Consider the following 24446-nt stretch of genomic DNA (forward strand, 5'->3'; position numbering starts at 1 on the left):
AATCCCAACACTACTTGTGGATAAAAAACAATTCTAACTGTGTTAAAATTACTAAGAGTACCTTACTCTTGCTTTTCATAATAACGTTAACACATTTCCCTTTCCCCCTACCCTCCCATAAGTGTCCATAGGTCAGCAAGTTAAAATCATACATTATGTCAAAATTTTAAATGACACATTGTTGACAATCTTCCTTGTTTTTCCTTCTCCTGTGGATCATGTAGTTTTAGGAAAAGCCATTAATATGCAAACAGATCATATGTAGCTCCCAAAAAGGACATCAGTCAGTGCATTATTAGTGGTGATTTACTATGCTAGTAAATGCTTGTTCACCAAGAAGGGGACTGAGACTTGTAAATTATGTGCACCAATCATGAAATAGCCATTGGGGGTAAATTTTAGTCATCACAGATCAGAGTTTGATTTTGAATCAGCATCTTAAAAGATGGAAGACTTCATGTTAACTCATTACCAACCACCTGAACTATCCACTCATGTACCTTGGCTACTGAGAAATAATTTGTAGATTTTTTTCACTGTGATATAGTTTAATAGTCGAAGGGTAAAAAGCTTTTCTCTAATTTAAAATAATTTCTGTTAACTTCAGAGTCAAGCAGTGATTGTTCTTCCATTCTTCACTAATCTGACTGGAGACAGGATTGGTGAGCTTAAGAATGCTCTTGACCAACTTGTGGCTTTCAATTTTCCCATGAAGTCTGATGAGTTTCCCAAGGGAACCCTGAGGTACAATAACTATGTGGACTGCACTAAAAAGGTCAGTATCTTGAGTATATTTAAGATGTAAAATTAAAAGCGTAAGTTAACTTGTATGCAGAAACAGTGCAGTTTATTGGTATGTTTGTCATCTTTGAGATAACAGAATTGTTTCCTGGGTACGAAGTCAAATCCTTATTTATACAAGTACAGTAAACTCCCGAGATATGCACTACTGAGTTGCATGTGTCTTGGGTTAATGTGACTGCCATCCCTGACAGGAGCAGCGAAACTGCTCTTGCCAGTGGCAGCAGCCTGACTCTTGCCACCCCTGACAGGAGTAGTTTCCTGCTCCTGTCAGGGGTGGCAGCCGCTCCTGTGGGGTGGCAGCCGAGAGTCAGGATCTGGGAAACTGCTTTTGTCAGGCATAGCAGCCTGGCTTCTGGCTCCCCTCTACTGGTGGGACCTGGGAAACTGACCAGCACATCTCTGGAGCCGGGAAACTGACCAGCACATTGTGGCCTGTTTCCCAACTCCCTGCTATTCAAGGGCAACTCCCTGAATTACCTGAAAATTTAACTTACGTGGGGTTGCCAAGAATGCAACCTCCGTGTAAGTTGGGGGTCAACTGTAATCCTGTTCACTTCTGTGGGATGACTCAGAGAAGGGTTAAAGGATATGGCCTATGATAAATACATCGGGAGAAAAATATCTCATATTTAAACTAGAACACTTATCTGATTGCTTTCTTTAAGAATATGTTGTCTGTTAGGGCAGAGCTAAGCTGTATTCTCCATGGTCTGCACTGTGACTATTGAACCACCTCCCTCTGTAGGGAAGGTGCAGTGCAAAAAGGAGTAATGGAGTGGCACAGTGTCTTTTTAGGCTGCTACTTCCACGCGTGATAGTGAGCATTTTGTCCCTCCATCCATGAACTGGAGCAAGTTGCTGTCCCTAGTGTGCTAACTCTATCCATGTCCCTACCACCAATGTTTGGGTAGAAGATGAGTCTCTTGAATTAAGAGGGCTCTCTGACAGCTGTCACAGCCCCCTGCCTACTTAGAGTAAAAGGCTTTATCACTGTTTTTTGTCTTTTTTGAAAGATTCTCTTTCCTGACAAATGCAAGTATATGAAATAAAAATACTCTCTTGAGTGTGGTCCAGCAAAACCTGCTGCTGACCATTGCTAAAGATAGGATCTCAACACTGATTGGCCATTGGTTAGATGCGGTATGGGCAACTGTTGTATTCTTTTTTTCCAGTTTCTAGATGCACTAGAATTATCTCAGAGTCCAATGTTGTTGCAACTGATGACAGAAATCCTCTGTAGGGACCACAAACATTTTATGGAGGACCTGTTTCAAACCAGCTTCAAAAGAATTTGTAGAAGGTGAGCTTGGGTTGTCATTTTTTGTTCTGTTTTGTTTTATTTTTCTGTGAAGCACCAATACATCCTAGACAGTAATCAAGTCCTGTTGTGCAGATTATTATGGTTATGAGTATTATATTTCCAGCTGTACATTTGAGGTGATAAATTGTCAATTTTTCCCAATCTGTCTTGAGCAATATCATCTCCTCCTGAAATTCTCGCAAAATATTTGAACCAATTTATCTTGTAAAACACCAGTAAATGTGGTTCTGATTTCCAGAGGACACTTTGCTATCTGGGAAAGTTTGTAAAGTCTTCACAGCTCAGTCTCGTCCAGTGCAATTCAATTCGAGATTGTAATTTTGGAAAACATGCACCTGGGGATGTTCAGTTGCTCTTCTGATTGTATATTTAGCCAAATTAACATTTTTTCATAGGTAACTATCATGAAGACAAATAATTAATTTGTGCAAATTTTTGATAATGAGTATTATCTCGATAAGACAGAAACATGTCCCAAATATTTGTGGTATCCACGAAAGCTGGTGTTTAAGATTATGTCCCAATTGAGTGTGTTAAAGTTTCCTAACTTAAAAGTCTTTTATGGACAGATTTCAGTTTTGGGTGTTTAGTTTTATGTGATTATCTGGGATAAGAGCCAATTTATGGCAAATCAACATCACTGACAAACGAAAATTTGCCTTGGCAGCAGGTGATGCACAGTAATTAAGCCCTTCTCTTTTTCATCCTCTTTGGAGATCAAGAATGTCTCTTCAGTTGTCCTGAAAGCAAGAGACCAAATGAAACATAACCATAACCCAGCCAACTCTTGCAAAGCTGCCCTTTTCCAAGAGTTGTCATTTTCTTGCCCTGTGAATGAGGCTGCCCTAATTGAACACAATAGCAAAATTCCATTTGACTTTGGCAGGTGAACGATTTGACTTAGTTTGCCATCTGCTTGGTGATGTTCTGTATATGTAATTAAAGACATAACTGAGGGTTTTTATACACAAAGAGGATGAGATTTTAAGTGCTTAGATGTTCACTACTGATAGCTATCTTGAAAAAATAGATACCGTGCTTTTGCATAGTTAGATCACCTAAGTACATTCGGACAGCTAACTTTTCATTCTCAGAGATCAGGCTCACATATTTGTCCTCTTTACACTTCTGATTGATGCTAATGCCATTGCTTACTTTCCTGCTGCTTCTGAAAAGTAAGCAAAACTGGATAGCAGAATAGAAATAAATATTTCAAAGAATTGTATATAACAAGCTTCCTATATCCAGGCATTTGGACACTGATTTCCTATTTTGATGCTTTGGTGTTTCAGTTGTTCATGTGTACGTATATTATATTGAATTTATATAGTGGTCTTTTGTCTTGAATGTTCTCAAAACACTTAGAAAAATACACAAGAATTTTCACCTGCCACTGAAGTGCAGCTGTTTTGGAGGTGAAATACAACCTCCCTTTAACAACACATCTCAGCACTGCATTATTGTTTAATAGGAAGTGAAGAGAGGCATAGTATGTGTTAAGAATGCAGGGGGAAGCTTATGTAGACAGAATGTACTTAGCAATTTTTGAATTTAGCAAAGATTATGGGAGTAATACTGTTCTGTAGAAAACCATAAAACCTTTCATGACCACAGTTGGTCTAGACTTCTCATTTGCAAACCATCAGATAGCACCTCTAGTAACCCAGTACTTTTAAATGGCATGCCCTGGTGGTGGATTAACAGCAATGTAAAAAGTATGCCTACATTCCACACTTGTTATAGCCTACATACATAGCTCCCCTTTCTTACCACTCCCTCCTGCCCCCAGTGTCGGCGATTAAAGACATGCCTGGAGCCCATGGGTGTGTACCTGGACATATACTCTGCAACTCTCTACAGCCAAACAAGAGCCTGTCTTATCTGCCTTGTATTTTTTGGGCTTGTGTCTGCCAGAGGGAGAGACTGTGGGCAGGGAGGGACAGTGAGGAAGTGCTGAATCCTTTTCCTGTTGTCTCCCCCTGCCAGAGCCTTTTATTGGCATGTGCATTTACACACCACAGTGTGGAAACAACTGCTTTTCAATGGGTAATATAGGTACGTGTACCCTGCATGCTGCCAACAGCAGTGTACAGGTTAGGAGTAGCTAAGGAGCAGGATGCCACTTGCTGGATGACAAAAACTAGTTCTGCAACACCTGAGTTTTCCTCTTAGTTGTCCCACTGCCGTGTTGACCTTGCTTACCTTGTGTGAGATCTACTTAGATTACAACCAAACTTGATACGACTCCTGAGGATAATCCAAAATTGAATGTGGCATTTAAAATGTAAATGGACATTTAGTGAAAGAGTGCTTCATCTAGAATTCTCATCCTGCTTTAGGAGTGGCTGTGAAAAACAAGTAGTGCTGCTAGACACCGTGCATAAGATGTTCCAGAGCGAAGCCCTTCTTTCAAATGTCACTCGCCAAGCCTTTGTGGATCGCTCTTTCCTCACCCTCTTGTTGCACTGCAGCTTGGATGCACTGAAAGAATTCTTTAGCAAGATTGTATCAGAAGCCATGGATACTCTGAAGGCCAGATTTACAAAGGTGAGCTTCCTTTGTTGTTTAAGGTTGGAATAAATCTTTTAAAATGCTAGTATTCTTCAGTGACACGTTGTGAAGTACAACATCAGCGTAAATACCATTTTTTTCCTATTTTGAGTACATTATAGGTAGAGCTCTGCACAGTATCTGCATCTGCGAAAAATGATCCATGGATGCAGGTACCCGTGGATATGAAACAGATATCCACAGATTTGCAGGATTCTAGATATAAAAGTTGTATCTGCAAAAATGAACAGTGGATATCCATGGACTCATTTGCTGGACTCTTAATTATTGACCACAAATTAACACTTTAAAGTTACTACAAGCCTTTCCATTCACTTTAGTGTGTGTTGAATCTCACAAGAATATTGTATTACTGTGAAGTTAATATATAGAAACTTATATGTTTCTTATGAAAAGAGAAAAGCAATGTCATCTTTGTATATCCAAAGGGATGTAAGGTACTGTCAAAGCTAAACCATGCCCTACCCTTAACTGGTATATGTCTTTCTTTCTGTCAATAAGATAAATTTGTGCTGCTGTTCTCTTTAATGGTTGTGAGTCTGATCCAGAGCTCTGTCATGGTGGCCTAGCCCAAAAAGGGTAGTGGGAGCCAGCTGAGCAAGACGAGGCCTGATGGCTACCAGCTGAGAGCTCCCTGAGCAGAGGGTAAGGCAGCTGGTACCGAGAGAAAGGGGAGTACATGAATTGTAGAAGGAGGAAGGGAAGGAGCCAGGGAGTGGAGGCTCAGCTCGCTTGTAGATGGAGGGTTTGGCTGTGGAGGCTAGCAGCCCCAGAGTGTGGAAGGAGGAGAAGCTAGCTTGGGTAACTGTGGGGGTTACTGTGACCATGAAATTGTGACAAAGAAGGTGATGGGACTTGTTACACATAATAAAAGCCCAGGTCCCTGCAGTGAGAGTAGTCTTTGCCTACTTTTGGGTGGAACAGGAGCCTGAGAGTTCCTGCTACGTGGTATAAGATGATCATGTCACCAAGTTTTATTTTGACGATATAGAAGACTGTTAGTATTTCCTGTAGCCAGTAATACATTTTTTAACACAATTTAAAATCCTAAATGTTTTTATTTCAGTATTCCAAAAATACTGACCATACTATGGTGGAACTCCCATTGACCAGCCTTGTGATTATGGGCTTGTGTTTCAGACCCTCTTCTTATTACAGCATGCTTATGGAATCTTCAAAGAAAAACTTTTTTTTTAGGTGCATTCATTACGTTTTAAATTACGATTGACTTTTTATTGTATTCTCGTGAAAAGTAGTTAGTGGCTGGATGTTTGTTTTTTAACATAATACAGAGAGTAGACTTTCAAATTATAGAAAGAAATTCAGTTTATTTTCCACTAATTAGCTTTACGCGGTATATTGCAAGGACAAAAGCTAATTGATCTTTCACTGTAAATCTTTTGTTTTTAGTCAAATGAACCTGCTTTTGATACACAAATCACCAAAAAAATGGGGTATTGTAAAATTCTGGAAGTGATGTACTCTCGTCTCTCAAAAGAGGATGTTTTCTCCAAGGACTCAAAAATTGTTCAGGCTTACCAGGGATCCACAAATGTAGAAGGAAATGAACTTACCAAGACACTAATAAAGTAAGACTTCCTCATTTGTTCCAAAAACTGATTTGCTACCGATTTTGTCTGTGCCAGACATATTTTTATACATAAGCAGCTTAAACCAGAAGTTCATCATATCCAAATAAAAACTTAGACTATGTCTGCACTACCTGATAAAATCACATTTAAGGCAGTTAGCTCCATTTTTACAGTGCCATTGTTTTCACTGTAAATCCATTAGGTCTATTTTAGGAAGCACTAAGGTCAACATTATAAGATCGTCAAAAGTAGCTCGGTGTAGTGTCAAATTGGAATTGAGGCTAGTGTGGAAACACCATATCTTTAAATCGACTTTATTAGCCTCCAAAGGTGTCCCATATGTATCCCAAAATGTCGTACGGTTGTCTGCTCTGGCTGCTCCCGTCTCTGGTGCTCACCAGGCACACAGGATTTAGGTAACAGGAAGCCTGCAAATTTGAATTCAGCACCAGGAAGCCCAGGGCAGCTAGCCTGTGGGGTCATGCTTGTATGAGAGGCTGAGAAACTTCTTTCTTTATTATCAGCATGGTGAGCGCATCTACCCATTAAATATAGCCTCAACACTGAGTTCATGGTTCTGTCTGTCCCTCTGTAAGCTGAGCACTTGGATTTTTTTTTTCACTGCTGGTGCCAGCCCCTGCCCCTCCACACTGCATGTCAGCTAGGCTGTGGGGGTTGTGCTTGTATGAGAGGCTGAGAAACTTCTTTTCTGTGGTTTACATTTGCAGAGGAATAGCCATGCCCTCCCCACACAAGCACCATGCAGTTGGGGTCTTTTCCATGCCCAACCACATCACATAGCTAGCCCCTGACCCAGTAAAAGGGCATGGTTGCTGTGCAATGTGAACCATGCTACCAGACAGCACCATGGAGGGCTCCAAAGGCAGGAAAGACTTTCAGGGGCTGGCTGTCGCCGGAAGGAAGTCTTCCCCCCCTCCCCCCATGGTAAAGATTTCTGGGGGCTTTGCTGTTGCCGGGGGAAGGGGCTGTTTCAACAGGCCCTTCAACTGAAGCCCCCTACTCATCCCCTACTGGGATGTAGGGGGGCTGGCCCCCACACAGTCGATCAGGGCTGCCCCCTTCCACCTGAGCAACACACTGAAGGGACCGTGTCAACTGCCCTTAACCGAAGCCCCCCTCATGCCACAACAACCCCCAATGGGATGTGGGGGGGCGTCCCCCACACAGTTGGGGCTGCCCCCCGTCACCTGAGCAAGGCATTGAAGGGCCCATGTCATCTGGCCCTTCAACAGACTACCCCACACCTCATGACACCCCTAACAATGTCGGGGGTGGGGCTTATATGGCAATCCCATGCCTGGAGCACTAGTTAGTGATCAGGTAGAAGCCATGTCATTCTGCCCAGGTAGGGGTGCTTTCAAGCAGCGGAGAAGTGGCTGAGGACCAGCTGAGATGGCACAGATACCTGGGTGATCCCAGGGCACAGTGTCATTCGTGCATGTGGAAATTTGTCAAGCTCCATCCCCTGTGTTGGACACATCTGGGTAGTGAAGTAAGAACCAGAAATCCTGCATCACAAATTGTCTTTTTTCCTTAACTTTACTACCTTTCTCTTTCTTCAAGCTGTGCTCTGTTCCTGTAATATTTTCAGAGATGATGTTTCTGGATACAAGGTGCGCAGGGCGGGTTGGTGGGGGGAGTGGCTGGAGGGCCAGTTGAGATAACAGAGACTCCTGGGTGATCCCAAGGCAGTATGACAGACCCCTCTGCCTGGCGCACTGCACCTTCTGAACCAGCCTCTTTGGTTTTCCTTTGCCTGGGATTCTCTACTTTTACTTCTTTCCTGCAGAAAAAAGCTTTCTACGGGAGGGAATGAGGGTAATACAATACAATGAGGGAAATACCAGCTAATATATGTCTACATTAGTGCTGCTGATTCCATTTTAATAAACTATTTCTGTGAGGAGATTTAAAAGGCAAAATAATATCTGAGATGTGGCATTGCTGGTATCAATAGCTGGTGCTATAACATGAATGGAAAGCCTATAGAAGATGACATTACCTACACACAACCACTTATGGGGCATATTTTTCCCCACACTGCACCAGCAAAAATACCCAGAATGCTATGGGGCTGAGGGAACTCTGGGATATGTTCCCACAATGCACTGCTGCAACATTAATGTTTGATGCTTGAGTGTAGCGGCAGTAAGTCAACTTTGTGGGGAGGTGAGGACAGTCAAATTCGAATTTATGAAACAGCATTATAAAATCAGTTTTAGTGAGATGGGATTTACATCTTATTGTTAGACGTAGCATTAAATTGAGAACGGAGATTTTGTGTTAATAACAGCAGTAGGTGTCTGGATGAGAGGGTGTCCAGATACAGAAACTGGAGTATTTTTCTCTTAGAGTAGCTATCACTTTTTTCCTTGATGTGTGTATAATGGCTGTGGGGATGGGGTTAGTTTGGTTGTTCCTTAACGAAAGGTGTGTGACACAGTATCCTTCAAAATGGCTCAGTGGATTTTCCTTACTTTTTATTGTGGCTTATTATTGAAAGGTTCTAGATCTTTTGTATAATTTTGCTGATCTGTGACGTACCCAGCCTGACCTACTGGCACATAATTTCCTACATAAGAGGCAGGTGACCGTCTCCGATGTGGGTTGAGAGCTTGTCTCTAAAATGTCTTTTGACTTCAGTTTTCAACTTATCAATCAGTTAGATCACAAGCATTGGGAATCACTATGGAAATACCAGCTAACATTTGTCTACAATAGGGCTGCCCATTCCATTTTAATAAACTATTTCTGTGAGGAGACTTAAAAGGCAATATAATATTTGAGATGGTGCATTGCTGGTATCAATAGCCTATGCTATAACATGAATGCAAAGCCTGTAGAAGGTTTCCTGTTGATTTCATTGACCTTTGGGTTGGGCTCTATATGTCCTTCCATAAAATGGTTTTGACGATATTTTCTGGTCCGTTTGATTTTAAGGTCATGCTATGACGCATTTACAGAAAACATGGCTGGTGAGAGTCAGCTATTGGAGAAAAGGAGACAGTACCATTGTGCTGCCTATAACTGTGCCATTGCTGTGATCAGTTGTGTCTTCAATGAAAGTAAATTCTACCAAGGTTTTCTTTTCACAGAAAAAACAGAAAAGGTGAGATTTAATGAGGAGGCTACTGTCATGTCAAAGGCATGCATGGTCTATACATCACTAACCTGAAAATTTGTACTTTGAACCCAGTAATTGAATCTGTACAATAAAATTGCTGTTTTAAGAAAATGATGGAAAATGAAAGAAGCACGTATGTAATTCTTACATTCTCTTTTGGGCTAATTAGGCCTCAGCTGAGGTATTGTCATGTTCTGGATGTCACATTTCAGGAAAGATGTGGACAAAGTGTAGAAAGTTCAGAGAAGAGCAACAAAAATGTTTAAAGATCTAGAAAACATGACCTATAAATAGAAACCTACCAAATTCATGGTCCATTTTTGATCAATGGCAATAATAAGGTTTTAAAAATTATAAATTTCATTATGTCAGCTATTTAAATCAGAAATTTCATGATATTGTAATTTTAGCAGTCCTAGCTCATAAAGATTTGTGAAGGGGGTCACTAGATTGTTCTCGGGGGTATTGTGGTACTGCTACCCTTACTTTTGTGGTGCTGCTGTTGCTAGCAGTGACACAACCTTCAGAACAAGACAGCTGCAGAGTGGAGGTTATTAGCTAAGAGCCCAGCTCTGAAGGCAGAGCTGTCACCAGTAGCAGCACAAAAGTAAGGATGGCATGGTATGGTATTGTTATCTTCATTTCTGCACGGCGGCTGGGAGGGCGCTGCCTTCAGAGCAGATGGCTTGGCTAACAGCTGCCACTTTCCAGCCTCACCAATCTGAAAGCAGCTCAGAAGTGAGGGTGGCAATACCAACCCCCTTAAAATAACCTTGTGACCCCCACCTGCAACTCCCCATTGGAGAAACCCTGGTCTGTCTTGTGGATGCTATATAGGACAGGGTAATAACATGCACAAGACCAGATTTCGCAGGGGAGACCAGATTTCAGTATCTATCTTGGCCATGAATTTGGTGGGACCCTGCTATATGTAAGGGACATTTTGAGAAGAATTGGGTTTGTTTAGTCTGGAGAGGAGAAGACTGTGAGGAGACGTATTATATCCGTTTTCAAGTACATAAGAGGAACAAAAAATGTTCTGGTTAATTTTTGAGGCTTGGATAGGAATCAATTGACTTAAATTGCAACAAGCACGTTTTATGTTGGACATCAGCAAAAATTGAAAAAATTGAAAAAATTGTTCTTAGTTAAGCACTGCAACAATTGTCTAGGTATGATATGGAACCTCTGTAATTGGAGATTTTTAAGAGCTTGTTAGTCAAGTCTAATCTGGGTAACACTTATTCCTGCCTTGAGGGCGGGGAATTGAAATGGAAGACCTCTTGAGGTTCCACCTAGTGCTATGGTTCTATGTAGATGGCATCCTTTGATCCTGCAGTTGAATCACTGATGGAGGTATATAATTAGGTGAGAGTGCAATAGCAATCATTCATCCTTTCTCAAGTAATCACTGTTTTGTTATGGCAAGTGCTTAAAAATTACAAAAGCCCTCCAGCCCATTTAAATATTTTTGAAATAAGAGAATGTTACAGTGCTTCGTATGCACTTTTAAAGTAACTAATTACTTAATTTATACTTAGGTGTGGACTGCACTACAAAAGAAATACAATTTAAGATATGCAACTCCAGCTGCTAGAATTGTCAAATTTCAGGCATGGTCCCACTGTGGGAGGCAGACATGAGAAACTCTCCCATCGACTTCCCTTGTAGTACCATGGTTGATGGGGTGCCCTCAGGGTTTGATTTAGTGTGTTCCTAGTAGGTGAACTACATCAAACTCTGGAAGATCTACTGCAGCAGCATCAATCTTCTGATTAGTGTGGACAAGCCTTTAGATGTCTGTGTAATGGTAACTTCCCATAAATGAGTGAAATGGAATGAACTGTTCCTTAAAATTTTTTATGGTAACTTGAAATATACTTGTCTTTTGAATAAAAATAAAGTATTGCTAGTGCACCAGCTCTTGTTTATATGTTGTTTTTTAAATTTCCAAATATGCTTTGATTCACAGAACTTGCTTATTTTTGAGAACTTGATAGATCTGAAGCGCAAGTATTCATTTCCTGTTGAAGTTGAGGTGAGTATTAGTCCTGTGCTTTAGTGTAATACAGTGATAATGTTCATTGCTTTTAGTACTACGCAATCATTGGTTGTTCTCTGTGTGTTACATAATCATACATAAAGAGAAATGGTGCTTTTGAAAGCATAACAAAAACAGATGGAGGCCTCTTGCATAGTAAAATCCCAGAGCTTCTAGAAAATCCCAAATCCAAGGAATGAAAAACATGACTGTGTATAAATTTAATGTATGGTTTTGGCAGATTTATTCCAAAGGTAAATCATTGGTAGTGTCATTCATTAGGTCAGCTGGTGAGATATTCTGTAACACTGGTTATTAGCATTTGTAACTTAATGTTAAATAGCTTAAATGCTTTTCCCTCCCTGCATTGGTTCAAAAGCTATATTATAAATGTCTTAATTAACATAATTTTCTAAATCTTTCTGTAAAAGATACTCAAAGTAGAACTCTTATTTTTAACAGCAAATTTAACCAATTTCAGAGCTCTTTTTGTGTTCTAGGTGCCTATGGAAAGGAAGAAAAGGTACATTACTATTAGGAAAGATGCCAGGGATGCAGTACATGGGGACTCGGGTACGACACAAATGTTCGATGTTTGAAAAGTTCCACTCTTTATTTTTTCTTTCCTTAAAAGTACAATTCATTTTTGTACTTACATAGAATGTGTTTGGTTTTAATAGAGATGCATCTAGAAAAAAAAACTGTGTTTAAATTTCAGCTTTGCCGGTGGCAATGCTTGTGCGACTTCTGATTGTATGAACTCCTGAAGCAATGTTTTTGTCAGGAATTAGAATGGAAGCAAATAGAGTATAATTTCCTTCCACTTGCTCAATAGTCCGAAGCAGAGAACTGTGTAGGAATTGCTAACTTATACTGCATTTTTGAATTTTGATATGTTTGCAAAAAGGTTTTCGAACATTTTCCAACTCTTCTGTGTTTGTTTTCTGGGGAAGTGATCCATTCCATTGCTTTCTAATAATATTAAAGTGCAAGAACCTTCAAATTGCTAATAGATACAAATGTGTAGATTTGTTGCATCTGTGGAATAATAATACAAAGAAAGAGACTAATTTCCAGTTTATTGACAGACCTGTGCCTTACAGTGAATCTTGGAAAAAGAGACCACCTTTATGAAAGGGTCATTTATGTACTCAATTCTGTTCCATGTGCAAATAAAGACAGCCACTGTACCTAGTCTGTCTTTCATGAGGATATCACTTGGGTTAAGCAGCTAAATTTTGCTGTTTTTCTTGAGTAGAACCTGCAGACAGTTTTCACTGTAATTAGTGTTGTGATTAACAGTACATTACTTTTCTTGTTTAGATGAACCTCAGTATTTGCCTTCAGCGTCATATATGGTAGATAGCAGTCTAAGTGAAGAAATGAGCCAATTTGATTTCTCAACTGGAGTCCAAAGTTTTTCTTATAGCTCTCAAGGCCCTACAGCTGCCAATCTACACTTCAGGAAAAAGGTGATGAGAGGTTTATACTGTGGAGAGGAAATAATGTGTCACTATTTTAAAACTAGGTGTCATGTTGAGTTAAGTCTATAGGTCAGTCTGTTTTTAATGAGAAACATGAGGCATCAAAGCAAGTGGGATTTTTTGCCATCAGTTTGGTCCTTCTACTTACTGAATCTTCCTTTAATTTGAATGGGAAGATTTGCTCACTAGGGCAGAGGCCTTGCATTGTTGAAAGGAACTATCGTACAGACTTTCTAATCACTGAATCTAATTACAAAGAAGAATCTGTTACTAAATTAGTTTCAGAAGTATCTTAACTACAAGTTAAAGGGACACTATCATTTGTATTTTTTTTAATTTGACTAGATTTTAAATGGTTTTATGATTTACATTTGTGCCTGAGTTGTTCTTCCATTTTTTGTTAAATAGTCACAGTTTTGTATTTCCCACTTACTGTTACTCTGTGTAAGATCCACAGAAAAGACACAGAAAAATGCATGAATGAATATGTAGGAGAAATCCTAAAACTGACCATTTGGTATCAAATACACACACAATAAACTGAACAAAGAGAACAGTATTATTTTTAATCTACTCTCATTTGATAATATAGTGTCTTGCTTGTTGCTTTAGACGGTCTGTTCTGATATAAGCCTGACTATGAGTTGACAGTTGCCCTTTAACATTTAGTCAGTTAGGAGGTTGCCATATTGAAAGTAAGATTTTAAGAATCAACTTCACTGTTTTGAAAAGTATCGGTCATCTGGGTATCACAGGTATTTAAAGCAAGGTCTATCAACATAATTATGATTTTATCTAATACCAGCCCATATTTTCATATTTGACACAAGGATATTTTAACAGTTGATTTCACTTAAATAAAATGGAGATACACATCTCATAGAGCTGGAAGGGACCTTGGGAGGTTGTTGAGTCTAGTCATCTGCCCTCTTGGTGGGATGAAGCACCATCCCTGACAGGGTTTTTTTTATTATTATTTTTCAATCTATTTGACCCAGACCCCTAAATGGCCTCCTCAAGGATTGAACTGTCAACCCTGGGCTTAGCAAGACAATGCTCAAACCACTGACCTATCCTTCCCCACAAATTAACCAAAATTTTATTATAATTATGGAATGTGCAATAAACAACTTCAAAGAATTCTGATTTCTGCTGCTTTGTCATGGCAAAGCAAGTTTTTTATTTGTTCTTTACTTTCAAGTAAGATCTTTTTTGGGAAGTACAATAGGTATGACTCTGCTCACTGGAAAACAGCCTCTGAATTTAGCAGTGATTGATTTTTTAATAAATAGCTTGACTGGGAGTGAAGATTAGGGATAGTGCAAAAAGTCTTGAGTGAGGTATATGGTGGTGGCACTCAGCTGTGGAGCTTAGTGTGGACACATCTTTGTTTTAATTCTTGAAATTTTGATCTTATATCAAGTACTTTTATTAGATATACATTGTATTAATCCCTGTTATATAGAGTTTCACTATCATGTCATTTAGAATGTAGAAACTTCGTATTAAGAGGTGTGCATGTGTGCGTGTATGTTGTAGAATAGTTCCTAGGGGTGAGGTAAAGAAAATCTCTGTACCCTTTATTTTTGGATTGTTTAATTGATTGCCCTGTTGAGTGAATGAAGTGTGAATGGTTAAGGCATGGAAGACAAGCACCTCCAGATACTTGCAAGGGTTGGAGAAGGGATGAAGCTGGATGCAGGACCAATAAGAACAATGGAACCTGTGAAGTGGGACCTTTGGAAGAAGACAACACATGGACACCTTGGGAGTCATCAGCAAGTATCTGCTTTTGGAAACACCCCACTCTTTGAAGGTGAAGGAGACACTACCCAGAAGAAGGCACTACAGATGCCTAAATGCATATTCATAAGATTGCTCTCCCAGATTATGCATATGTGTGAGATGGCTGACTGGTGGCAAACTGCATGAGAGAGAGTGTGCTATAAATGGAAGGCATCTTGCACAGGGACCCCGGGTTTGTCTTGTCAGCTCTGGAGCACTGATCGGGATCGGCAGAATCCTCGCTCCTCCGTCCACCCCCCATCTGTCTCACCTGGCCAGTTTAGTTAGTGGAGAGCAACTCTTGGTAACAGCTGCAAGACAGAGAATTTGTGTGTGTGTGTGTGTGTGTGTGTGTGTGTGTGAGAGAGAGATTGAGAGAGAGAGAGAGAGAGAATATAATAGATATATGCATATGGTAAGTATTGATTGTTATACTATGTACCAATAAATGTGGCATTCTGACTTTTCCTCCTGATAAGCTCTCATGCAGTACTTCTAAGTACAGCATTTGGCACGGTGATTTGGAGATGTGCAAAATTAGTTCCTATGTTTTGGCAGAGATTTTGATTTGAATAACTTATTTCACATATTGCGTGTTTAAATATTGTTGAATACAGTTGGACATCTCTGGTCTGGCACCCTTGGGACCTGACTGGATCTGAAGGAGGGAGTTTACTGGACCTGGGGAGGTCAAGGCTGGCACCTCTGTGGTTTTCTCTGGCTGCTGGCCACCCCTGCTGGCTGCAGGCCCGTTTCCAAGCTCCCCTCAGGGCTTCTGGCCCTGCTGCCTGTTCAGCAGGATTCCCGGTCATTGGCTCCCCTGCTGCTTGATTCCTGGCTGCTAGGATTCTCTCAGTCAGCGGGACCATGGATGTTGCGAGACCAGAGAGTCTGGTTTAGAGAGGTTCAACCTGTAATGCAGTTTGTATGCTAGAAAATTATCATGAACAAATGATATAATTATGACATCTGAAGAACGGTGCATAGAGCTCCTCATGTTTAAGTGGCTCTCCTTATTTTGACAGGAACCCACAGAATCCATGGATCTGGATGAACTGATGGAACTGGAAATGGATGAGCTCAATCAGCATGAATGTATGGCCTCAATGACGACTCTGGTTAAACATATGCAGAGAAATCAGATTACACCCAAAGTAGATGAGGTCTGTATTGGTTCCTGGCTTACCCATCTCTATTTTAAAGGAATAGTCAAGCATTGGAATAGGTTGCCAATTGAGATTATGGAACCTTCATCACTGGAAATTTTTATACAGATATCTGTCCGAGATTGTCTAAGTGTTCAAACTTGGTCATGAATTGATCCAGGATGGACCAGATGACCTCCAAAAGTCCCTTCCTGTCCTATATTTTTATTACTTTTTAACCTCAAGAAGGGGGGTTAATAATGGAAAACTTGTTTTTTAATCTTTGTTGCTTTCAGTCCCTAGTGTAATAAAATAAACCCGTTGGCAATTTTGAGTTATATGCATTTCAGGAGACCTGTTTAATTTGATTTCAGGGTATAGCTTCACCAGACCTTCCGCCATGGATGAAGTTTATACACAGCAAATTGGGTAATCCGTCAGTGCCGTTAAATATTCGCCTCTTTTTAGCAAAACTCATTGTTAATACTGAGGAAGTGAGTATTTTTTTAAAAATGTATTACGTTCTGTCTCTGTAGTAAAATATTTATTACAGCTTCAGCTGTGTAACCTTTCAGAACAAAAAATCTCTACAGGTTTAACTTTGTTGCTTGACTGTTGGAGGAAGAGGATTTTGGTTTTATGCTTCATCTAAAAACTAGGTGATTTTTAGTTGGTTCAAAGGAATTTTAGCAACTTCTGTGCACCAAAACTCCTGAGTTTTGTACAGCTCTCATTGAAATGGAATGTAAATCTGTATCATTACTGAATAAGTTCATTAGTTACTCCATGTGAAAAGATGTTCTTCTTCTATTTCGGGTCTAAAATATCTCCATCCTACACCAGTCAGTGTCTTTAAAATAAAGTATTCTTGACCAAATTAATTATACTGTTCCATTACATGGATATCAGATCCTATGTTGAAATTATTAATTTACTGAAATGCAGCAAACGCTGTTTTCAAAATAGCTTTGTATCAGTCTGACACACAGAGTAGCATTTTTTTACATTAAAAACTAAATGAAAAGTCAAAACAAAAAAGCAGTCAAGTAGCACTTTAAAGACTGACAAAATAATTTATTAGATGAGCTCTCGTGGGACAGACCCACTTTCGTCTGTCCCACGAAAGCTCACCTACTAAATTATTTTGTCAGTCTTTAAAGTGCTACTTGACTGCTTTTGTTTTGATAGTATATAGACTAGCATGGCTCCCTCTCTGTTACTAAATGAGAAGTGTGTGTGTGCATGCAGGCCCTTGCAAATGTATGCATTTGCTTGCTTGCTTCATTCTGGATGGGTGAGTGTATGCATTTGCTTGCTTGCTTCAGTCTGGGTGTGTGAGTTACTCTTCTGACTTCTAAGGGAGAGACATAGTATATGGAAAGCTGATAGATGGGCTCTAGCCGAAGAAGCTGTATAATAGTGACCTTGACTTTTGAGGGCACGTGCACAGAATACAAATGGGGTGGCTACCTAATTTATCAATGGGGAAATTTTCTTTAGGAGCTTTTGAAATTACTATCATGAGGACTTTGTATTATAATAGGCAAAATCTTCACAGAAAAGGTGTTGTAAGATGAGGGCCTGCAACATAAGCCCATGAATCACAGGCTTGATGTGCAGCCTGAGGCCTAAGCAATGTCTGATTTCCAGTACCTGGGGTGAGACAACAGGGAATAAATCACTGAATAATTGTCCTATTCATTCTCTGAGGCTGCGTGTAGACTGCGAATTGGTGAGAGAGGCTTTCCAGACATTTGGCCTGTGCATATGGGGCTACGTGTTGGAAAAATCCCCTCTCTTGAGACATCCCTTCTTCGTCGTGGGACGAGGTGTACAGGGATGTCGACAGATTGCTCCCAACTGGGAGATCTCTTCGGAGAGAGCTGCAGTCTGGATGTGTGCTCTGTTGACAGCAGTTTTGTCAACAGAAGCCAGCAATCTAGACATCGCCTGAAACATTCAGGACTGGCTGATAGAATGATTGGCCAGATGGCCCATTGGTCTGACCCAGTAGGGCTATTTTTCTGTTCTTATGTAAAAAATAGCTGTTGCTGTAACAATGTGATGTATAAATGCTCCTTGCATAGTAGGTTTGTATAGGTGGCTGTTCCTTATTTCTCTTAGGTTTTCCGACCTTATGCAAGGCAATGGCTTGGTCCTTTACTGCAGCTTGTTGTTTCCGGGGATAATGGAGGAGAAGGAATTCATTACATGGTGGTGGAGATCGTAGTTACTCTGCTTTCCTGGACCAGTGTAGCTGTTCCCAAAGTAAGTAAACGTGGAACATATTTAATTACAGTAGATGTTGATTGCCAGTAAAAAGTTGCTCTTACCCACTAGTTGCTAATACAGAGAATCAGGTTTGCAAGGTGGCAGCCAGGAAAGAAAGAGCTGGAACATGTCTTCCTTGGTTGTAGCCAGGCAATCTGCCTTCGAGCAGGTGGCTTTTCTACCTGCAATTGGGAACAGTGATGCGGAGGAACTGTAGGGCTGTGCTGCACCTCTTCCTGCATTTTCCAACGATCAGAATTCAGTGTTTCCTAATCCTTCCTTCTCTGCGTACAGTCTGCAGCAGGGAGCAGCCTCGGGAGCACAGGGAGAGATACTACGAAGCGCCAGTTTGCAGGTTTAGTCTTTGCTCTCCTCCCAGCCTGTAGTCCCTAACCTCCTGTATGGTGCCTGTGCACAGGCAGGTTTCTGGTGCTGTAGCCCCAGAAGGAAGCCCTGGGATGGGTTGAGCATGGGTCAGAGGCACATTTGTAGTTCTGCAGCCAGACAAGATACATTCCTGTGCTTTTTTCCCTGGTCACTGCCCCACATAACTGACTGCCAGGTAGTGCCTCTTCCAAAAAATGTTGTTTAGTAAGTGGCAGGCCATTGCTAATGTCTGATCATGGGATCTTTCAGGTTCTTTCTTATTGGTCCACTAATGGCCATCTCAGTTGATGGGGGGAAAAGTCCATAAAATATCTGAGAAATGTATTAATGGATGCAAAAAATCTATACCCTGTAAAGTCATTTTTAAATATTTAGACCGATGGTGGACGTGAGTGCCACCTTTGTACTTCCCTGTCCCAAAAGAATTATCAGTAGTGGTATTTGGTGGCCTAGTGCCTTTTGGTGGTTCAGCTAGTTAATTATAGTAAGATGCCAGGAGTGTCATTCTGTGTCACTCTGAAGACTAGAATGTCTTTTGAGTCAGTCTGATGCAGTGGAAACAATCACTAGCTCAACTGAGAGCACTTTTTATTCAGACTATCACCAAGTTCAGTCATCACTGCGATTCAACCATCTGTTACACTGAGAACTTGAAACTTTGGTGGTATCTCTTCCATATTATGAGTCCTTGACCATTGTGATAAAAATATAGTTTCATATGGAATTACCATGTAGCTGTTTTTTGTTGTCACTTTCATGCTAGGGAAATATTAAAGATGAGATACTGGCTAACAGATTGCTTGAATTCTTGATGAAGAATGTATTTCACCAGAAAAGAGCAGTGTTCAGACACAACTTGGAAATTATAAAGACGGTTGTGGAGTGCTGGAAAGACTGTCTTTCCATACCATACAGGTAATATTTCTCAGTAGAAAAAGAATGTAGGGAAATTGTGAACTGAGATGTGCAGAATGAAAGGGTTAGCCCAGCGATTTTCAAAATGAGATCAGAAATTGCAGATAGTCTGAGGGTTGGATGCTTTCACACACAGTAGTGAGGCATCTGTCAGTCTTCAAACGGTAATGCTTCCTTTTAACAGTAGCTCGGTCCAGGATTGTACAGGGTTTTTTGACCACTTAGTCATTTTGTTAAACAAATCCTTTTATCATTCTAGCCAGCTGCTTACTCTCTTTATAGAAAGTTTACTTGCATTTCTCCCTGTTGTTAACACCAACATTGCAGAGGCAACAAACACGGATGGCTCATACTGCTACATATCCTGCAGAGATGATAAGGCAATGAGAGGGGAGAAACTACTGAGAGAATTTTTTGTCCTTTTATTTTTTTATGCTCTTGAGTTATAAGCTGGTGATGTCTTTGAGGGTAGAAAACAGAAATCAAAAGATGAAAGTTTTGTAGTGGGGGATAATTGTGAGGGTTAGTGAATATTTTATATCATTTGTACTCCCAATAAAGCATTGTTCTTGTAGCCAGTCACTTTCACAAAGTTTGTACTGTACTTAGTGTGTATTCTATCACATTCACTTTTTTTTCTTTACATCTTTCTCCTGCAGGTTAATATTTGAACAGTTTTCTGGCGGAGATCCTAATACAAAGGACAATTCAGTGGGAATTCAGTTGTTAGGTATTGTTCTTGCTAACAACTTGTCTCCCTACGACACAAAGTGTGAAATAGACAGCATGAGGTGAGAATCCTGTCTACTTGGGGAGGTAATTTTTCACTGTCAACCTGTCAATAAGCTGACAAGAAAGATGCTGGCAGCGTGGATGATGGGATTTGGAATGCTCATCTATTGGATCATCTTGTCTCTTCCTGGTGGTACCACCCATGCCTCCAAGAATCTTTGTCTAGCAGGTTGATAAAACTAGCTCTGAAGCTGTCACATACTTTAGGAGGTGAACAGGCTGAAGTGAAGATTTTTCTGCATTTGACATTATTGTGACCCCTACTTTTACAATTTTTGAACTCTGGGGCACAGAGTGGAGTTAGGAGTGGGGAAAACAAATATTTGTGACATTCTAGATCCCATTGTACTCAAGAATTCGAAGGGGGGTTATTGTGACCCTTGGTGAGCTTCATGAATATGAGGTGTTGTTAAAATAGTTCCACAAAGACTGCAGTTAAGACTGAATGTTAACTCATGAAATGGAGAGGGGCAAAGAATATATCTAGAGTGTCTTAGTTGTCTGATTTTAAAGAAAAAACAATTACTAGGATGAATGGCTCACAGCTGATTTTTTTTTTTTTTTTATATGCTAGATACTTTCAGGCTTTGGCCAATAACACGTCCTTAGTAAAGTACAAGGAAGTTTATGCAGCTGCAGCAGAAGTTCTGGGACTTACTCTTCGATACATGGCTGAAAAGGAAAATGTGAGTGTGTTACATTGTGTCTTTTATCATTATTGTATTAAAGGCTGTTTTATTTATAAGTCTATAAGTGGAATACCCAATTCCAGCTTCAAAATGAGAGAATGTTACATTCAATGAGACCTGCACAAAAATTAGTTGCAGGAGATGCTACCAATGAGGATAGGAACTTAAGACTAAATCAACATATTAGGAACACTTTGCCTCTGTTTTATCATCTGTGTCTTGATCATGGCAGTAAATGGATCTGGGGGAGTTGTGTTCACCTCTTTTCTGCCAATGGGACTGACACGATGGAAAGAAATGTTTCAAATATGAGGAAAGGTGAATAAAAGCTTAGAGATTCTCAGGGTCATATTTGCTATGAGATTTCTAGGTACCTGCACAAAGGGGCATATTATGAAAATGCTTCCTTAGCTACTGCTCTTGGAGTATTACTGTGGCACTCCTATAAAGTAGCTATGTTGCTCTCTTCCCAGTCCAGTACATTCCATTTTTGTTCATCCTTTCTCATTCTGACAGGTGCATGATGCATACTGTTGGACTCTTGCTTCTTTTCATTTTCAGGCACACGTTTTTTTAAAAAATTGGAAAAGAGGAATGGGTAATTTTGAATTAGTAAGCATGTGTAGTGGTGGTTCATATTCTGTGTGTATATTCTTATACAGTATTTTACTAGTGTCAGAGAGCTAGCCATGTTAGTCTGTATTCTATCAAAACAAACAAGCAGTCATGTCGCACTTTAAAGACTAACAGAATAATTTATTAGATGATGAGCTTTTGTGGGACAGACCCCCTTCTTCAGGAATTATTCGGGAATTAATAAATTATTTTCAATTATTTTGTTAGTCTTTAAAGTTCTACATGACTGCTTTTTTGTTTTGGTAGTATTTTACTAGAAATACGCCACACAAAATCAAGAATTAGTTAGTGTTTGAAATAGTACGATGGTGTGACCTTTTTCTTTCTATATTTAAGATGTTGGTCTCTACACAGTTAATGGAAAGCTATAAATTGTTAGATAGCAGCTCTGTTAAAGCAGGCAAACTGTATTTCATCCAGGTATGCTAGACTCCTGCTGTGAATTGTCCTAACGTCAAGATTAAGCCAGTGAAGTTTCACTTTAACTAAAAATATTCCCCCTACCCATATTATAGTACTGTTACTTGATTTAAGTATTCCTGAATTTTGGGTAGTGACATTTGTTTAATGATGAAATGTTTCTGATTTTTCAGATATTTGAAGGTCCAGTTTATGACTGTGTCATAAAACAATTAAAACAGCATCAGGGCATCAGAGATGACAAGTTTATTATGTGCTTAAATAAAGTAGCAAAGAACTTTCCTCCTCTTGCTGACAGGTATGGTGAGATCATATACCCTATATATAGAAAAAACATAATCTAATAGAACAGTGATCCCCAAAGTGTGGGGCCTGCTCCCCTGGAAGGGTGCAGAGGGACATGCAAGATGGTGCATGTCCTGGGACAGGCTCCCCATGAGAGGCAGAGAGGGAGCACCACCCAGCCTATCACTGCTCTCAGTTTCAGCTCCACTCTAGCTGCAACACTGTCCTCCTTTCTCTTCCCCCCGCCCCGTAGCCAGTTAAGCCCCCAGCTCTGCCTTCAGCCGAAACTCCTCTGCTGAGCCAATTGTGCAGTAATGGAAGGGGAGTGTGGACAGATTCCATTCCTCAAAATGAGAAATGCCACTGGAAATGTTTGGGCATCTCTGTAATAAAATACGACTTTTTTGCCTTTTGGTCACATAAAGGTTTATGAACACAGTATTCTTCTTAATACCAAAACTTCATGGTGTTCTGAAGACATACTGCCTGGAGGTGGTGCTGTACCGTGCAGAGGAGATACCTGATCTCTGCTTACAACTGAAGAGTAAAGATTTCATCCAAGTCATGAGTCACAGGTAAGTGAACAGGATCCTTTTAGCAACATGGCCACATTGTCTGAATTTTGCACATTATATTTTTCTAGTAGCGATAGATAGATGTTTACATGCTGTGTGCATTTGCTGTTCTAGGGTGTGTGTTTGGTTTTTTTTGAGAACCTTGCTCTCCTCTTTGAGCAAATGTAGATTAGAAAATCTGGCAGGTGTTTCCTACTCCTCCTATGTAAGTTGAAAACTGCTTATTGTAGGTTTTTTCCTTAGCTGTATGATGAAATCCTGGTTTTGAAATTATGACAAAACTCCCATTAACTTCAGTGGTACCAGGAGTTCATCCGTAATGTGTATTTGGTTTGGTTAGACTGATTTTTTTCAGTTAAATACAGAAATAAAATTATTACATTTTTATGTAATATGAAATTGCTGAATATTACTTTAATGTTCAGGTGTGTGTGTATAACTATAAATAGAATAAAAAAAACTAGTGCAATTGCTCTTTATCTCCTTTAGAGATGATGAAAGGCAGAGGGTGTGTTTGGATATTGTATACAAGATGTTACCGAAGTTAAAGCCACTAGAACTAAGGGAACTTCTTCCTGGAGTAACAGGATTCATCTCTCACCCTTCTCCAGTATGTCGGGAGCGCATGTATGACGTCCTAATGTGGATTTATGATAACTACAGGTATGGATTCAGTCTCAAATGCATCCAACTGGATAAGAGCAATTATATGAAAGTGACCTGAATTGTTTCTGTCCTGGTGTAAAAAGTGAGGGAGTGTTGTTATCACTTGAGTTCCATTCCTCTCCTGATAGAGACTTAGACAGGTTTAAGTGACTTTTCCATCTTCATTTCTCCCATCTGGGAAATGGGATTATAATTGTTAAATATCACATCTGTGATTTTACCCATTCACCCAGAGCCAGAAAATTTGAAATTTGGGTCAGCTGGTCTGCACATGCACCCTGGCTCCCCTTGGCCATGTCTACGCTAGCCCAAAACTTTGAAATGGCCATGCAAATGGCCATTTTGAAGTTTACTAATGAAGCGCCTCATTAGAATGCGGGCGGCCACAGCACTTTGAAATTGACGTGGCTCGCCCAGATGGGGCTCCTTTTTTAAAGGACCCCGGCAACTTCGAAATCCCCTTATTCCCAACAGCAGATAGGAATAAGGGGATTTCGAAGTTGCTGGGGTCCTTTCGAAAAGGAGCCCCATCTGGACAAGCTGCGCAGCAGCAAGCCACGTTAATTTCGAAGTGCCGTGGCCGCCCACATTCTAATGAGGCGCTGAATATGTATTTCAGTGCTTCATTAGTAAACTTAGAAATGCCATTTGCGTGGCCATTTCAAAGTTTTGGGCTAGTGTAGACGTAGCCATCCTGTTTCTGAGGGAGGGGATAGAGAATGAGGAGCATTGCCCATCTCTCCAGATCCTTCTCACATCTCTCTGATATGGGTTGGAACCTCCAACTTCGGTAATTTTGGCTTTGTCCTACAACGTAAAGATTTAGATTTAGCATTGTAAGTAGTTATAACAGCTTGTACAGTTCAGTGTTTAAAGATATCCTAATGTTTAGCTTTAGTCTCTTTGGGGGAACCCTTCCCTG

The 24446-nt window shown here is 40.2% G+C and overlaps 1 protein-coding gene across 1 annotated transcript in view; it reads left to right on the forward strand.

Annotated features, from left to right (window-relative positions):
• The window catches only part of PRKDC (protein kinase, DNA-activated, catalytic subunit), a 164116-nt gene that overhangs the window by 62150 nt on the left and 77520 nt on the right, over positions 1-24446 (forward strand). Inside the window, exons 39-55 of the mRNA XM_074987196.1 lie at positions 608-775; positions 1977-2104; positions 4465-4672; positions 6107-6285; positions 9250-9418; positions 11406-11471; positions 11975-12047; positions 12798-12946; positions 15769-15906; positions 16263-16382; positions 18013-18156; positions 19310-19461; positions 20121-20252; positions 20828-20939; positions 22172-22296; positions 22709-22858; positions 23348-23521. Coding sequence (XP_074843297.1) covers positions 608-775; positions 1977-2104; positions 4465-4672; positions 6107-6285; positions 9250-9418; positions 11406-11471; positions 11975-12047; positions 12798-12946; positions 15769-15906; positions 16263-16382; positions 18013-18156; positions 19310-19461; positions 20121-20252; positions 20828-20939; positions 22172-22296; positions 22709-22858; positions 23348-23521 — 2387 coding nt within the window. The remainder of the gene's footprint in view (positions 1-607; positions 776-1976; positions 2105-4464; positions 4673-6106; positions 6286-9249; positions 9419-11405; positions 11472-11974; positions 12048-12797; positions 12947-15768; positions 15907-16262; positions 16383-18012; positions 18157-19309; positions 19462-20120; positions 20253-20827; positions 20940-22171; positions 22297-22708; positions 22859-23347; positions 23522-24446) is intronic.

This window comes from Carettochelys insculpta, chromosome 2 (assembly GCF_033958435.1).
Source record: "Carettochelys insculpta isolate YL-2023 chromosome 2, ASM3395843v1, whole genome shotgun sequence".
In the NCBI taxonomy this organism is placed as follows: Eukaryota; Metazoa; Chordata; order Testudines; family Carettochelyidae; genus Carettochelys; species Carettochelys insculpta.